The sequence below is a fragment of the Anoplopoma fimbria genome, chromosome 15 (genome assembly GCF_027596085.1).
Source record: "Anoplopoma fimbria isolate UVic2021 breed Golden Eagle Sablefish chromosome 15, Afim_UVic_2022, whole genome shotgun sequence".
Lineage (NCBI taxonomy): Eukaryota > Metazoa > Chordata > Actinopteri > Perciformes > Anoplopomatidae > Anoplopoma > Anoplopoma fimbria.
In genome coordinates, this window is record NC_072463.1 from 25,565,480 (window position 1) to 25,581,917 (window position 16,438).

The window sequence follows — 16,438 nt, forward strand, 5'->3', positions numbered from 1 at the left end:
TCCCAAGAATCTGGTGAGCACATCTCTGGTAAACTGAATATATAAAGTTGTACTTTTGGGTCATACTTTGTGGAGAAACTCAGATCTGTTGATTAAATCTACAAGTCAATTAGTCAACAAAATTGTGTTAGTAGACTGAGAGATTCTTTGGTTGTGGACAGCCCTACTAATTAATATGCATTAGTGGTTAAGCATCAATGCAGCTGGTAAAGGTGGTACAGTTTTAGGACTTAATATAATTATAGTTAGCTTAATCTATAATAACAATCATACTTTGTCAGTTGATTATATTTGATATATTAACAATTTGAATATGCAGATTACCTAGTACCTAGCAGAAGTATAAAGTGGCATAAAACGGAAGCACTTAACGAAAGTACGTCAAAATTGTACTTAAACACAGTAGTTGATTAAATGTACTTACTTACTTTCCACCACCAAAAAGAAAAAAACACATAAAACAAAATCTCAAATCAATGTGATCCTAAAACAAGAGACTGTAGCTTCCATGTGCTCACATTGACTTTGGGTGTGTCATGTTCATAATTAGCCATTTTCTTATTCTTCAAAATGCAGTAAAAGGGTTTTATGTCATATATCAAGTGTATGAAGTGACATGAAACTGAAAGCGTATTTTACAGTAAGGGTCTCTCCACAATATAAGAGCAAAGCGACGTCACCGCCTTCAGAATGAAGGCTGTTAACCTAATTCCTAATGGTTATTACAATAAAGCCTGCCGACCACATCAAGCTGCTGCGGTACTGTGATGAGATGAGCAGAGAGAGGGCCCTTCTGTGCACAGCCTTCAATTTCACCACTATAAGCACAAGGACATAGAGCCCTTCACACACGAATGCAGTTGCCGTGTTTAGAAAATAAAAAAGATGCTGTAAAGACATAAACAACATCCAAATTACACTGTTAATTCAAGTCTTCCCTAGAGCCAAGGTATACTCAGGTTCCAAAACTCGGCATAAATGGTTCTGCCTCTTCCTAGGTTCACATGAGGATGCATTTAGTTGTTTTTGTAATTTTGTCATTTTTATGCATAAAGAGATGAATCATTGTCCTATCCTTGGACTAAAAAAGGAGAACTCTTCTGCAGTGGTTAAGCAATGTTTGAAAAAGCATAAATAAACTGGAATTATCTGAACCTATAAACATATAAAATCCTAACTCCACCCTCTGTTGCTCTGTCATTTCATCTAAATTTTACTACAGCTGGCTTTGCTGGACACAAGCATAAAGAGATTTTGAAATGATAGTTTTAAAACTGAAAGATATCAAATGGATAAACAAGAGTTTGTTCGGCTGGTAAAGCAAGACCAAACGTGCAATGAAGATAAAAATATGATACGTGCACATGTACTGTGACATTTCTCTATCATCACACAGCCTCAGGTAGTCAGACTGCACCTTCACTTTGAGCTGTCGCTCCTGTCTCAGTTATCAGCAGAATTTCAAACATTTTGAAATGAAGATCACAAATTACATTGTGTTTTATTTGACAGGAAGAGAAAACTTAAACAATGCTTGCCAGAAATAATTAAGTGCTATAAGCCAGCGAAGGTAGCACTTTGGAAAATTGCAGATAATTTGGTCTAACTTACAGGAGAAATTGTTCAAACGAACTCCATGTGTTAGAATATTTAATTATACCCCTTCTGAAATACGCCCGTAACTGTCACGTGTTGTATAGGCGCCCCGAATAGAAACTTGGTGAAGGCCTCAATCAGGCATCATCATTCTGCAAACATACACATATTGTCAGCAATATGTACGTGTATACATTATAAGAACACATGAAGAGCATGTACCATAAATGGTCCTATGTTCAGATAGCTTTTGGGATGGGATAGAGTACCCTACACATCGTTTATTGCTACTTGTGTGTTTGAGAACATGTGATTATTTGGGTGTATGCATTTCCTATGTGGCCAGGCTTAAATTGAGAAATTACAGTTGGAGGATCTCAAAGTAAGTACGGCAAGGTGGAGGGTGAGGGAGGATAATACTGGAGGAGGGCGCTGATTGAGGAAATACAAAATCATGACAGAAACTAGCTGTAATTGAAGGAATAGGCCTGAAACCTCTGATGATGTATTTGCACTGAGGGGACCAAAAATAACAAGAGACCACAGGGATATGGCCCCTTCCCTACAGGAGCAGCAGCAGAAGCAGCAGCACTTTACTCCATGGAGAGGTGCTGTACAACAGTAAAAATCTGCCCTCTGGTGTCCAAACATCTGTACTGCATATGAGGGCTGTCGCACACTGGGTTGCATTCACAAGACTGCAGAGAAACAAGCCCAAATGTCTTTTCCAGTGGCTCCTTATATACTTTTATTAGCTGTTTTGAGTGTGGCACACTTGAAAAAATACACAACTTAAGAAAAAGTGTTCATCCTGAAATAGAGACAGAAATCAAGGCCTCTTTGTCCTCTATAAGCCAAGCCACAATGACAAGCTGACCAAATAGTACCCAGGAAATACAAGTACAAATCTAAATATATGAAGAATTAAATATGTGAATTCCTTAATTGATACACCAGGAATAAACATAATCATTGTATTTAAATGTAAGGCTACCTAAAATATTGAGTACCTTCCATGGCCCTCTGGACAATCTTGCACCACCATCTCCCTTGTTTACCTTATCATGGCAGACGTAGAGGTGCCCAGACAGTCAGGAAAGGTAGAGGCCATTTTTGGCCAACCGGCTGGACAAGATGTAAATTTGCAGATGTGGCTAGTACTGTACATCCTCAATGCAAGCTTTGTGCAGCAACACAGGTGCCACTGCAAATCTGGTGTTGTTTTTTATAGATGGTTTGACTATTTTTAAGACGTTGTCATGTTTAAACACAGTGTCTTATAAGCAATCAATAATACAAACATATCCTGAGCATACGAAAAGTAAAATGTTGTTTGAAAAAGTGTATTAAGATGAAAAATAAAAAAAGAAAGGTGTTTAGATTAGATTAAGTTTATTACTCCTTCATAGCTAGTTTGTGTTCTTTGTTTATGCATTTGATTCTTTTTGCTTGGTACATGATTATTTTCTAGTTCAGAAAAAGACTGAAATAAGTGATAATCATGTGTCTGGATATTCAAGACATGGAGGCACGCTGATGTGACATGCCCGCTTTGGGCAGATCTGTCTGCTAATTACAGCCCTAGCTCTGAGGAGGGAGGTACTTGCATGGTGGGGGCTTTTTTTTTTTTTTTTTTTTTAATGATGCGAAGGGTAGATATAGTATAAATACCCGCATCATTGTACTGGAAAGCAGCATATCCTCAGTTGTGCTCCTACCCTAAGGATATACAGCAGTACCAGGAGATCACTGGTGCTGAGGAGATTGTTTTTACCCTCTTTGGAATCTGGTATGTGTATTTTCTGTTCCTCTCTAAACAACTCTATCTCTTTAGGATTTTAGTCAACATCTAGGCTTTGTCTAGGCCTTGAGTTTGTTCCTGGCAGGCTGAGGAAGGGAGGCAGATATTTGGCTGGCTTGGAGCATCCTGGCTGATATTCAAAGAGTCCAGAAGGATGCTCAGGCTAAAAGAAAAAAATTGAATGTACACTCTGTTACTCTAACTTATCCCATTTTATTTGCTGTCCATTAAGTTTCTGTAAAGATGCCCAGCCTGTAAACTTAGCTGAGAAAGTTAAACTCTGTAGCATAACTTAAAACTAGAGAGAAAGCTTGCTGCCACTTTGTACCTCCAGAATTGCTGTGCTGACTGTCTCCTTTCTTCTTTGTAGATTTTACTTTGCAAGATGGACGTCCGAGTAGCAACCATCTTCGTCCTCATCGTGGCCTTTACATCTGCCCATGGCGACCGGTATGTGATGAAGAAGCTGGTGAAGGCCGCCCCCCAGTACCAGCCCTACTCTGTGAAGAGCCATGGTAAGAAAACACAGCCTCTATCCAATGTGTTTTTGACAACACAGCATTCTAGCATTTCCCCTGTTTTTGTCTAGTTTGTCCTTACAAAAGTTGCCTCTAAAGTCAGATCTTCTCCTCTAAAGACAATACTGAGCACAATTTCGTGACAGTCTTCCCTTACCTTTGAATCTTAGCGTTTTTGTTGTGGCAAATATCAGCAGCATAAGCAGCCAGACAGATGCCAGCTGCACTTTACTTTGAAAACTGAACTCGGCCTTGCTCTGGAACTGCCTTGTTCTCTGATTGGCTGCAACAGTGTGCATGCTTCTCCAATCACAGAGTTCATTCAGATGTAGGATTTGAATAACAAGGCTTATTTACACAGTGCAGAACTTTAAGGTTTTTCTTTTTCTAGAAGTCATAGGATTCAATACATGCACCTAGAAGTGGGGCCTTTTTTTACTAGGTTACTTTATCTGTTCTTTTATTCAAAAAATGCTATCACATCAGCAACATTTTCTAAATCAAATGATTTAGGGACTTTATCATAGACACAATTTAAATGCTTTTTTTGAGACTGCCTTTGTTGACTATCTGGTTCAAAATGTTCAATGCATGATCATCAATTCAGAGAAACCACTCATGTACTCTGAAGAAGACCATTATTTTCAATATATGTAGTATGTTAGATTTGACATATATGTTTCTCATTTTAGTCATTTTAGCTGTAAATGTTGCCTGTTCTTTTGCTTTCAGACACTCATGCTAGTCAATGCACATTCCAGTTCATTTCAAACACTAGTTAACTTTGCTTTTTGTAAAGATTCCCCAAATAAGAAAAAAGATCCACATTTCTAGAATATTCAGAGATTTAGTGCACTTTAAATATGGTAATTATGGCATGAGCTTGAGTGTTGGCTAAAATGCAATATACAATGTGAAATGTTGCTTTTGTGTGAAAAGCATACTATTCTTATTTGAGAAAGTAGCTGTTAGTGAATTATTTTTAGTTTGTCACTGTCAATTACAGTCCAGTCACCCAGCAGTGTGGTTTGTTTGGGTGTGCCTGCTTCACACAGAAGTAGAAACATCTGTTTGGCTTTATCCAAACTCAGCTACACTTAGCCAAGGACTGAGCCTTAAACACATGTGACCACATTAAGGCAGCAAATAAAAATAATACTCCTTCTTATTTAGACCAACTGTTTGACAAACAAGTCACAAACTGCCTCTTGAAGCTCTGTGACCTGCACAGTTTGAAAATAGATCAAACATATTATTTAAACAAACTATAAAACATCTAAAAGAAAGCAGAGACATGTTTCAACATCTGCAAGTTCAAGATTTGAAGAAAGGATTTTATAAAACTGTGCCAGTTACTCATTACTGTTGTCAAACCTCAGGACTACAAGATTGGTTCCTGAGATTACAATTTTCCCCGCCTCCAGGAATCAAATATCAATATTTGATAATTATTTTAAAATAGTAGTCCCAATATTTATTTTGACTTTATTATGAAATACTGAAGAGCAATGAATGAGAGCAACATTCATTGGAGCATTTTTCTTAAAGTGTGATTTTTCTTCTCACGTTTGATTGTTATTGTAAATAAAAGGTTTTGTAATGTACTCTTAATGTACTCTTAATGTACTCTTAATGTACTCTTAATGTACTCTTAATGTACTTGGCCCAAGTTCTTACTAGCCAACTGCTAGTTATTTAATTTGAGCACTTTTTGTTTCTTGTATTCGGTGGTACTGATGAACTCCGTTTCCCTCTTCACAGTGGTGTCAGTGGCAGGTGAGCCTGGTGCTCCAGGTGAGCCTGGCCCTGAGGGACCTGCTGGTCCTCCTGGCCCCCAAGGTGAGAGTGCTGAAGGTCTGCCTGGACCCCAAGGACCTGCTGGACCTCCAGGAGCTCCTGGACGCTCCAGCGCTGGCAAACCTGGTTCCCCAGGTGGACCTGGCAAACCTGGCAGCCATGGAGCACATGGTGAGAAGGGAGACACCGGAGCCCCTGGCCTTCAGGGACCAAGGGGAGCCCCTGGATCCTCTGGAAGCCCTGGACCCGCTGGCCTCTCTGCTACTGGCAAGACTGGACCTTCAGGTCATCCTGGACCAATGGGACCTAGAGGAGAGTCTGGTCTGAAAGGACACCCAGGTGTACCTGGACTGCCAGGTGCTAAGGGTGATAGAGGGGTGGGAATTCAGGGACCTCGGGGTGAGACAGGGCCTGAGGGACCCATGGGTGCATCTGGACAACCAGGTGAGTCTGGAGTTGGAAAGCCAGGTAGAGCAGGTATGGCCGGAGAGGCAGGAAAGTCAGGATCCCCAGGTAGGGATGGTGCCGCAGGTCCCATGGGACCACAGGGACCTAAGGGACACACTGGTGCCCCAGGTGTAGGTATGCCAGGTAAATCAGGTGAGAATGGCGCCCCAGGTCTGCCTGGTGCAGCTGGCCCTAAAGGCCACCAGGGACCTGCTGGAGCCACTGGTGCCCCTGGAGTCCCAGGATATGGAAAGCCAGGTGCAAATGGAGAGAAGGGAGAGAGGGGAGCTACAGGTGGCTCAGGTGCTACAGGTGCAAAGGGTGAGCAAGGTCCAACAGGATATACTGGTGCTTCTGGTGCCACTGGTCCCACTGGTCCTTCTGGACCACAGGGGCCAGTAGGTTTCCCAGGTGAAGCCGGCCCTGCTGGCTCTAAAGGTGACACAGGTGCAACTGGAGCTCAGGGATCTAAGGGAAACAAGGGAGATCAGGGAGCACAGGGTTTCGCAGGCAAGCAGGGTTATCCAGGCGCAGCTGGTCCTCCTGGACCCAGAGGAGCCACTGGACCCACAGGTGACAAAGGTCATGGTGGTGCTCCTGGTACCCCAGGTTCCCCAGGTATTCCAGGCCCTGCTGGACCCAAAGGTCATCCCGGCCGTGCAGGTGAGACAGGTGCCTCTGGTTCTGATGGTGCTCCAGGTCCCAGAGGACCTTCAGGGTCTCAGGGTGCTGCTGGTGCTCAAGGCCTTAAAGGTCACCCAGGTCTCCCTGGTCCCTCCGGCCCTGCTGGTATTGCTGCTAAGGGTGTCACCGGACCTCAGGGTCCCACTGGACAGCCCGGTTTGGATGGTGTTGATGGAGCCATTGGCCCACCAGGCTCTCCTGGTGCCCCTGGCCCTCCTGGTGAGGTTGTATTTGAGAAGGGCATGGGAATGGGTGAGGTTATGGTCAAGTCCCCCATGTCTGCTTTCACTGCATCTCTGATCACTCCCTACCCCGCTGACGGCACCCCCATTAAGTTTGATCAGATTGTGTACAATGCTGAGAATCACTATGACCCTGAGTCCGGCATTTTCACTTGCCAAGTTCCTGGAGTCTACTATTTCTCCTACAGCATCCATGTTAATGGAGCTCATGCCCTGGTGGCTTTGTACAAGAACGGCCAGCCTGTTATGTTCACTTATGATGAGTACAGCAAGGGCTTCCTTGACCAGATGTCCGGTAGTGCTGTCCTCTTGCTGGATGAGCAGGACACAGTCTACGTCCAGATCCCTGATGAGGAGGCCAACGGTGTCTTTGCCGCCGAGAATGTCCACTGCTCTTTCTCTGGGTTCCTCATTGCTTCAACGTGATAGGTTGATACAGTAGTTCCCAAAAGCCAACCAACTAAATTTGCAATCTATTTCTCAAACTAAAGTAAACTCCCTGTTCATTTTCCCTCAAACAAACAGACAGGCAGTTCACCCTTTTTTGAGGAATAGTAGCATCTCGACTTGAAAACTACAAGAAATAGGTGCTTAGAAGCAGGAAAACTAATTTATGAAAACAGGTGATCAGGGATGGGGGAAGCAATCCACAAAGTTACCAGTGAGCTTATGTAACAGAGACAGCATGTGAAATTGAGGTGTTATAACTGTGTTGTGTCCTGATTTTTCTTTTTCCACTCTGTTTCTTTAATATTGACTTCAACTGGTGATTCTTAACTCAATGTTTGTCTGTTTTTTTTTTTTTTTTTTACTTGTTTTTGTTTGGGTGACCAATAATCTTATTAAAAGTACACAAATACTTTCTGTGCACCATGTTGTAACTGTTATCCTTGTATGTGACTTGAATATTGTGAAATGGTAATGGTCAAATTGACCGTTATGATGAAACAAGTCACCAGAATACTGTCATACAAACACAAACTACCAGCAACAACGTTATATCCCTGAACATGCATTATGTCATGTAAAGCATAATGACCAAAATAAAAGATGTCTAAAAATATTTTGTCTCAGAAGTACTTTTTTCAATGTTACCTAAATAATTCTGAACATTTAACTTAATATCCTTACATTAACACACTGAATAGTCCTCTTTAATCTAGTTTGACTCTGTATTTTATGTAAGCATTGTACAAAAAACCTGATTAATCTTCTGTAAAAAAATATTTAACCTGCCCTCTAATGCATTGGGGTTAGAGGTCAACTAAAGAGTAATGCCCATTTGGGCAGGTTGGGATTCACTGTCTGGATCAAGAACCCTTGGGTGGATGCTTTCCAGTATGGGAGCCTCAAAATGAGTCTAATTTAGGTATGGCTTGTATGTTTACTTTCCCACCTTGCCATCACTTATGTTTGCAACAGGATACAAACTAAGAGTAAAACCTTTCTACTAGCCTTCCTCTACAGCTGTGATTTAAAGATCCATTAAGACATTAGGGGATTATTATTACATGACTGCCAATATATAAAAAGTAGATAAGATAGTCAAAAACTCTTAATAAGGGATGCTAGCATACAAGCAACACATAGCCTGGACATGGACTAATCACAGTATGATATAACATATACAAACATCTCTTATTAATGAGTCCCAGATGTAGAACAACAATTATTTTGTATAAGTTAAAGTAGCAATAACCCAACAAATTATACTAGAGTTTAAAACGTAACAGTACACCTATCAGGAATCTCCCCTTAATGTCACTAATATAAGCAGAAAAGCTCATGTAAAAGGGTTTGCACTCTTGAATTCAGACTTTTCAGTAGAGCCAGGTGCATGATGCCTAGGTAAACAGTCTCTTTATTTAAACTATAACAAGGCCTCATATTTTATATTTTTGTTCTGTCTGTAGTAAGCTGTCACTTTATCTGTCAAATAAACATGATGCAAAGTACAATATTTCTAATTTAAAGTCTAGTATAAAGTAACATAACATTGAAATAATGACTTATGTACAGTACTTGAGTAAATGTACCTAGTTACTACCACACCACTGGTCCATGTATAGAAGCTGAGATGGATGAGGATCGTAAAGTTTAAATTTCTCCCCACATGATGGCCACTGGCTGCCTGCTTTAGAGCCAAAGTTTACAAGAGCTACTCTACCATGCAAGTCTGAATACGGGTGTGCTGAAAATAGTCAGCGTGTGGGATGAGGGACAGGGATGGTCCTCTGGAAGGGCAGCGGCTGTTTGATCTTCCCTGGTAGAGCGAACGGGATGGTGGTTTGGTGAGGGGCCTCGAGGGACAGAAGAGAGAGGAAGCTGGGTGAGGGAAACCGCCGGGGACTGCCGTCTGAGGGGACGACCATTCAGAGAGACGTCTGCGGTTGGTGCATGAGGTGGGACCGACAGGAACAGAGACGGAGCGCTGCCTCTGGTCTACTCCACAAGCCACACTCCAAAATTATCTGTTGCACTCAAAGGAATATTTTTTACTTTGATATTTATTTTTTTATTTTTTAAGCAGGCACACATGGTTGCATTTATTTGTATATCTCTTTTCTCTACACTGTAATCATTTATCTAAATTTCATTGTCGTTGGTTTTTTTGTGAGTTTTATCTTCATATATATAATTTTGCATTTTATATTTCTGTGTACACAATAGTCGATGTTTATCCTTTTTTCTTCTTGGATCTCCTTGTTTTTTGTTTATCGGTTTGTTTCTGTGTACCAGCGAGCTTAAGTAACCAGAGTCAAATTTATACGCATGCATGGCCAATAAAGCTGATTCTGATTCTGATTTGACTAGAAAGAACCTGAAGACACTTAGGATGGAGGATGAAGAGTGGTGTGTGGCATTATGGGATACTGTATGTGAGGCACACAGGAGGCCAAAATGAGCAGGAAATCCCTCAACGACCTGACCAAGATGGACATGTAGACCAGGACGCAGAAATGGAAATATTATGTGTAAAACACACCCATCTTGCGGTGGTCTGAGCTGCAGTACACTGGGTTAAACTGGGTGCAAAGGAAATAGAGGGTTTTTGAAATGAGCGTTGGTGCAGATGTGGGTGACTAAAAACACCCTGGAGAAGATTGCAGCAATGTACTTTACTCTTAAAAGAGTCTGGTGTTTGTATGGGGTTTGGTGTAAGGAACAACAACACGTCCATGGTTAGGGCAGGCAGCAGTTAGGTATGTGCTGCAGTTGATACTAAAACAAAACCCTAACATTTATGATGCAAAACCAGCAGCTAACAACCTCCCCTGAATCTTATTTTTATAATTATGCTGTGGCTGTTCTTTGAGTTAGTCATTTTAAAATATTACTCACCACCTACAAAGCCCTCAACAACCTGGCCCCTCCCTACCTTTCAGACCTCCTCCCCCTCCACGCCCCCACCCGTTGCCTCAGGTCCGCCGGCGCAAACACTCTGAAGACCATCAGGACCAAGCGCCGGACCTGGGGTGACAGGGCCTTCTCAGTTGCTGCTCCCTCCCTCTGGAACGCCCTCCCCATCCACATCCGTCAGGCTCCCACCCTATCATCATTCAAACACGCCCTCAAAACCCACCTCTTCAAACCCGCCTTCACCTGCTAACCCTGCTCCCTTTCCCTCCCTACCCTCCACTACTTGACTCATTCCGCACAGCTTCTCCAGTTTTCTTTTTTACTAAAATGTTCTGTTTGCTCCTTTGTGTTCTTTTTTGTTTTGTTTGTCTTCGCCCTATGTAAAGCGTCTTTGAGTACCTAGAAAAGCGCTATATAAAATTAAAGTATTATTTCCTAAAAATATTGCAGGGTCAGTGTGCGCATCTCAATTTATCCCTCTGCAAATTAGGCTGGTGAAGAGAAAGAAATGTTTGGGATCATAACATACATTTAAGAATGTGACGACTGGGGTCTGAAGGTAGAGTTCACTTCCATTTTGTCATTGCTTTGACTTAAATTCAAAAACTGAATTTGATTGGTGTCCTCTTTTTATGTGAAAATTCTTGAAAAGGTAGCATTTGTTCTACCTAGAGCTTGTGCAGTATTTTATCTTGATGTGATTATTGCAATTACACAATCTGATTATAATTATTTTGGGGTCTAAAATGCTTCTCTATACACTGTTTTCCTATAATGCACCACACGAGGGCGCTGTAAAGTAAAGAACCAATGTGAGCATTTCTTCCTCCAGGGTCTGATCTCATACACTACCAAACCTCTCAATCCATATTCAGTTACCAGATTAATAGGAGGTACATTTGATGCTTAACATTGTGAATAAATGAGCTCAGGGTGCCACTTAATTCCTTTATTCTTCATCAGTGCTCACAGGAAATTAAACTGAACACCTATAACCAGTTTGTAGGCAATGTGACATTCCACGTTGAATAAATTGAAGCCTCATTATATACAAAAAAAGATGCCGTTCAAATATTTCACCCAAAACCCCAAATTTGTGTGCTTTCTGAAGTCGATTTTCAAGTGGCGTAATCACAGCTTGATGCAAAATTTGCTTAAAACATCTCCCAATTTTATTCAATCTTACAAATGGTGAAAAACAAGAAAAACTTCATTTACAATGGGTAATCTGTTAAAAACTTCAGTCATTTAGGTACATCTCAGTCATAAAACCAGTAATATCAAAGTCTATACAACGTGCATTACTACAGAGTTTTGAAATGGTGGAATCTAATGGGGAGTGATGAGCACCTACTGCTTTGACAGTTAACTAAATCTACTTCATTAAGGAATGCTTGTGTCCACAGGAGCGTTTGAGTTTAAGAGTTGTAAACAACTGTGCACTGCAAAGACAACATTTACGACTTGGTTTAGGACTTTTTTTCCCTTTAAATATCACAATGTGTCAAATCTTGCAGACACAGCTTTAGCTGCTACATCCAATTGCCCAGCACCAAATACTTTGATAAAATATGTCAAATTCAGCAACGTGTCAACACAGTCATGGTTTCATGTAGAGAAAAAAAACATTCACACTCTCATTCATACTTTCACACTCAGCCAATGTCACACATGCAAGCACCGATGGGCAGTGAGGAAGCAGCACACTTTCCAGTACACCTCCTGTCCATCACTGCCAAGGATCTTGCAGTCATTATGGATGAGATGGTTGCAGAATAGTAAACAAACACCAACAAAAAAAAGAAACAAAAAAAATCCCTGGTTTTAGACAAGTCCTCGCATTCCTTCAGACGTGCTCCTCCTTCGTTCCGGTGTCTGGCTCAGCAGGATTACTCAGCGGCGGCGGCGGCCTCTGGACTGGCGGCCGTCTCTGGCTCAGCAGGTGAAGCCTCGGCTGGTTTCTCCTCTCCACCTTCTGCTGCTGCTGCTGGTTCCTCTGCCTTCACCTCCTCCTCAGCCTTTGGCTTCTCAGCTTCAGCCTCCTTGGCTCCCTCTTCAGCGGCCTCAGCTGGTTTGGCCTCCTCGCCGGCTGCCGCCTCCTCTGCTGCCGCTTTCTCTCCTTCGGCCGGCTCTGCTGCTTCTTCCTCGGTTCCCTCCTCAGACTCTTTCTTGGTCTTCTTAAATGAGAAGCCGCTGAGCTTGAAGGAGGGTTTCTTGAAGGAGAAACGCTTCTTCTTTTGCTTGCCGTCCTCGCTGGTGGATGGAGTGCCTTCCTCGGGCTTGGCAGAGGCCTCTCCGTTTGTAGCGGCAGGCTCCTTCTCGCCATTGGCCTCAGCAACCTCTACTTTCTCGCCTTCATCTTTTGGCGCCTCCTCAGTAGGAGTGCTACCGTTGGCCTGCACATCAGCTTTGTTGGCCTCCTCTGTAGCTGGAGAGGTATCCCCATTGGTCTTGGCGTGGCCATTCTCCTGGAAAGAAACGGAATTTAAAAAAAATGTTTCCAAACATGCATATCACGTGCTGTTTAAGGAGTTGAGACTATGTTGATCTGTAATCATGAATCTGAGGCCAACATATGAACATGTGTGTATGAGACAACCCCCTGCCACATCTGGTGCCATGGAGTTTAATCAATGCACTGACTGCTGGTAACCAATAGAAAAATAGATCCAAAACTGCAGCAGCATCTGTTACTAGGAGAGTGACGACAGATCTGTGGCTCTCAGCAGTAGGCCAGTCGGTTAGACTGCAGTACCACCGGGATCCGCCAGGTGGCATAGTGTGGAGACAACATGGGAATTTGGGGATTTTTCCCTTTTTTAACGACCTGTTTTGTAAACCAAAACGTGTTAATATGGTTATAATGTACTCCCATCATCGTGCTCTGTGCTGTGTGTTTATGGTGTGTTGGTTGTGAGGGCTGTGCGTGCAGAACAACGTGGCCCCTTCTTCAATCTCAACAAAGGCGTGGTGTGTTTAAAATGGCCTCAGAGACACACACACACACACACACACACACACACACACACACACACACACACACACACACACACCCAGCAGCCACATGCATGAACCTGCACTGTGCAGGAGATAAACCTCAGAACCACAGCTATAAACCAATCACAAACCTAATCTAAATAAACAGATGTTTAAACTATGCATTGGACAGATGAGCTGTGCAGCCTAATGTTCACATTGAAAAGATCAATTAAAAGCTATTCCTGTTTCATTGTAATGCATCAATACTGAGATTTTAAATAAGATACTTATATTACACATAGAAATGCTATGGGTTAATATAACATTATAACATTATATACAATATAACATCACATGTGGCCACTTTCCCTGCACGCCGGTGGCCGGTGGTGTGTCTGCAGGGAACATGGAGCCATCGAGCCTCTGTGTGATCATTCAGACTCAGATTAAGACTCAGATTAAGACTTATATTCATAGTTAACCCTGCTCCTGACCCACCTGTCCGGCGGACTTCCCGGTTGTCTCCTGGTCTCCTGCGGTTGTCTCCTGCTCTCCTGCGGCTCTGGACGCCTGTGCTCCCATGCTTATGCTTATGCTTGTTGGTGCAACAAAGGAACCCGAGCGATCAGATGAATGAACAAAGAGCGCAACGCTTCCAGCAGAGACTCTTCTTCTGCTACCGGACCGGAGGATCAGCCCGACGTGGGAACGAGGAGAACCAGGAGAACCAGGAGAACCTGAGGAGAACCTGAGGAGACAAATGAGGAAAAGACGCAAAAGAAACGAGAATTCTTCCAATTTTTTGTCGAGCGGAGTTTGGAATGAGGGACTGGAGCACAACGCCCTGATGAATGACTATGACGACACACACACCCGGCTCCACCAATCACAAGTCCGGATCCAAACGAGTGGGGGGGTCCTGGACAATAGGAGAGACAACAACACGGCCAGATACTTCTTTATGTCCATTTACAGTTCCCTACAGAACGACCGAGGGTTAAAAGAGTCTGACAGGAAACCAGATGCTGATTTCCACCAGGGAATATCCCAGAACATATCTGATAATCCAACACTAGAATAAACAATTAGATTCACAAAAACTACAAAAATGGCCAACGTTTCATTTTACACGAAGATGACATCCAGTTTTTATTAAGAGATATTCATTCTCTCCCTGGCACATGTGCTGGCCATGCTACAGTAAGTGTATATATAATATTATAATCATATGTACACACTGCTCCTCCGGGATGGTTAAATGCAGAGAATTGTAATTTCCCCATTGTGGGACTAATAAAGGCTTAATTATTATTACTGTAATGTACAATACATTGTGCAATAATACAGCCTATAACATAATTACTTCTTTTTGTAGATTGTAAAACATAGCTACCTTATTTATAGTTAAATGTATCTGCAACAGATAGGGCCTAAGACGTTGTTTATCACAACTCTTAAATTGATATGCAAGTGCCAAAACAACAGCATGTTTTGAACAGCTGAGCTCAGAAAGAACTGCTCAGCTATCTTGTGTTAAACCTCACACGCTCCCGTCCATGTCTCACTTGGTACGCAGGCGTCCCTGAACTATCCCCCCCGTGCCCACAACCTCCCTCATCCCTCTTCTTGCATAATAGCATCTTGTCTGCTTGCTGCAGCTGGAGCATCCCAGTGACCCACATATAATGAGAGTTTATGGCCCTCTGCTCGAGCAGCCTGCAGTGCTCTGACTCCACCGCCAGCCACGATCATCCCTCTGCCATCGCTGCATGACCCACATCTCCATGGTTACCGGTCCAAAATGGCTCCAAGGATGAAGCTGCACGTCGAGGGGCTTTTGAGAACACGACTCCTGGTTGTGGAAGAAGTAGGGTGAGAGTGAGTTTAAAACAGAAGACAACAGTTGGAGGATTAGGGTGACTTCTTTCACCCACCCTCTCTCCGTCAGGCTAACTAGGCCACGCTCATTGTTGTCTTATTCTGAGTACATGCAAAGCTGTGGTTATTATGGTGAGCTGCCATGAATATGTAAACCTGAGGACAAAGCCAGCCGGCATGAAGTGTTTTCAACAAGCACCAAGCAGCCCAGACATTCAGACAGAAAGACTCACCTGTCATGAAGATACTGCGTCATGTCAGGATCCTATATGAAGGGGGCAGTGTGTGGTGTGTGTGTGTGTGTGTGTGTGTGTGTGTGTGTGTGTGTGTGTGTGTGTGTGTGTGTGTGTGTGTGTGTGTGTGTGTGTGTGTGTGTGTGTGTGTGTGTGTGTGTGTGTGTGTGTGTGTGTGTGTGTGTGTCACCAAATTGACTTATAGAAAGGCCCAAATCAACACAAACTCTTACACATGCCAAAGGTTTCCATTACATTTCTCACTTTAAATCATGTCAGATTTAACCCTTTAATGGCCTCATCTTTAAATAAACACACACAACTGAAAAACATTTTTTTTGCATTTTGTTTTTGTTTCTGTGTGTGCTTAAAACAAAACAAAAGATTTGTCTTTCTATTCAGCACCTTTTTTATTATGAGCCTCTACCACAGTTGAGATGTTCTTTTATATATAAGGGTACACATGTCCATTTGTTATAGATTTTTCCTGTTTTTTAAATTATATATATTTAGGTTTTGGACTGTTTGCAGTGCAAAACCAAACATTTGAACACATCCCCTCGTACTCTGGGAACTGTGATGGACAATCTTCACTATTGTCTGATACTCAATAGATGAAAGATGAATTGATTAATTCAAAAAATTAACTGATCATACAATAATTAAAATGATTGATAACTGGGGCCTGCATAAACCTGCATGTTTGATTTCTTAAAGTCTGGCCACCGTTTAAACTGCTGCAAGACTGAAAGACAAATAACTGAATTGAGGTCAGAGGTCAACTTTGTAATTCATTATGATGATTCCTTTGCTGGTTTAAATTGCTGTAAATCCTTGTGACGTATCCAAAATAACACATTTTATGGTTGGGGAATTGTTTGCCCTAATTGTTGCAACCAGAAT

The 16,438-nt window shown here is 42.3% G+C and overlaps 2 protein-coding genes across 2 annotated transcripts; one reads left to right on the plus strand and one right to left on the minus strand.

Annotated features, from left to right (window-relative positions):
- The first annotated feature begins 3,767 nt into the window (after positions 1-3,767).
- col10a1a (collagen, type X, alpha 1a) lies at positions 3,768-7,511 on the plus strand. The gene is made up of 2 exons (XM_054614568.1): positions 3,768-3,912; positions 5,677-7,511. Exons 1-2 carry the CDS (start codon positions 3,783-3,785, stop codon positions 7,509-7,511), a joined length of 1,965 nt encoding a protein of 654 aa, XP_054470543.1. The 5' UTR covers positions 3,768-3,782.
- Positions 7,512-11,386: 3,875 nt separating this feature from the next.
- On the minus strand, positions 11,387-14,348 carry marcksb (myristoylated alanine-rich protein kinase C substrate b). The gene is made up of 2 exons (XM_054614218.1): positions 13,923-14,348; positions 11,387-12,913 (listed from the first exon to the last, which is right to left on the minus strand). The coding sequence occupies exons 1-2, from the start codon at positions 14,004-14,006 to the stop codon at positions 12,335-12,337; spliced, it is 663 nt and encodes a 220-aa protein (XP_054470193.1). The 5' UTR covers positions 14,007-14,348; the 3' UTR covers positions 11,387-12,334.
- Positions 14,349-16,438: the final 2,090 nt, after the last annotated feature.

Coding starts and splice junctions, on each gene's coding strand:
- marcksb (XM_054614218.1), bottom strand. CDS start 14,006: ATGGGAGCACAGGCGTCCAGAGCCGCAGGAGAGCAGGAGACAACCGCA. Junction 12,914..13,922: donor CCGGGAAGTCCGCCGGACAG/GTGGGTCAGGAG, acceptor GTTTCTTTCCAG/GAGAATGGCCACGCCAAGAC.
- col10a1a (XM_054614568.1), top strand. CDS start 3,783: ATGGACGTCCGAGTAGCAACCATCTTCGTCCTCATCGTGGCCTTTACA. Junction 3,913..5,676: donor CTACTCTGTGAAGAGCCATG/GTAAGAAAACAC, acceptor CCCTCTTCACAG/TGGTGTCAGTGGCAGGTGAG.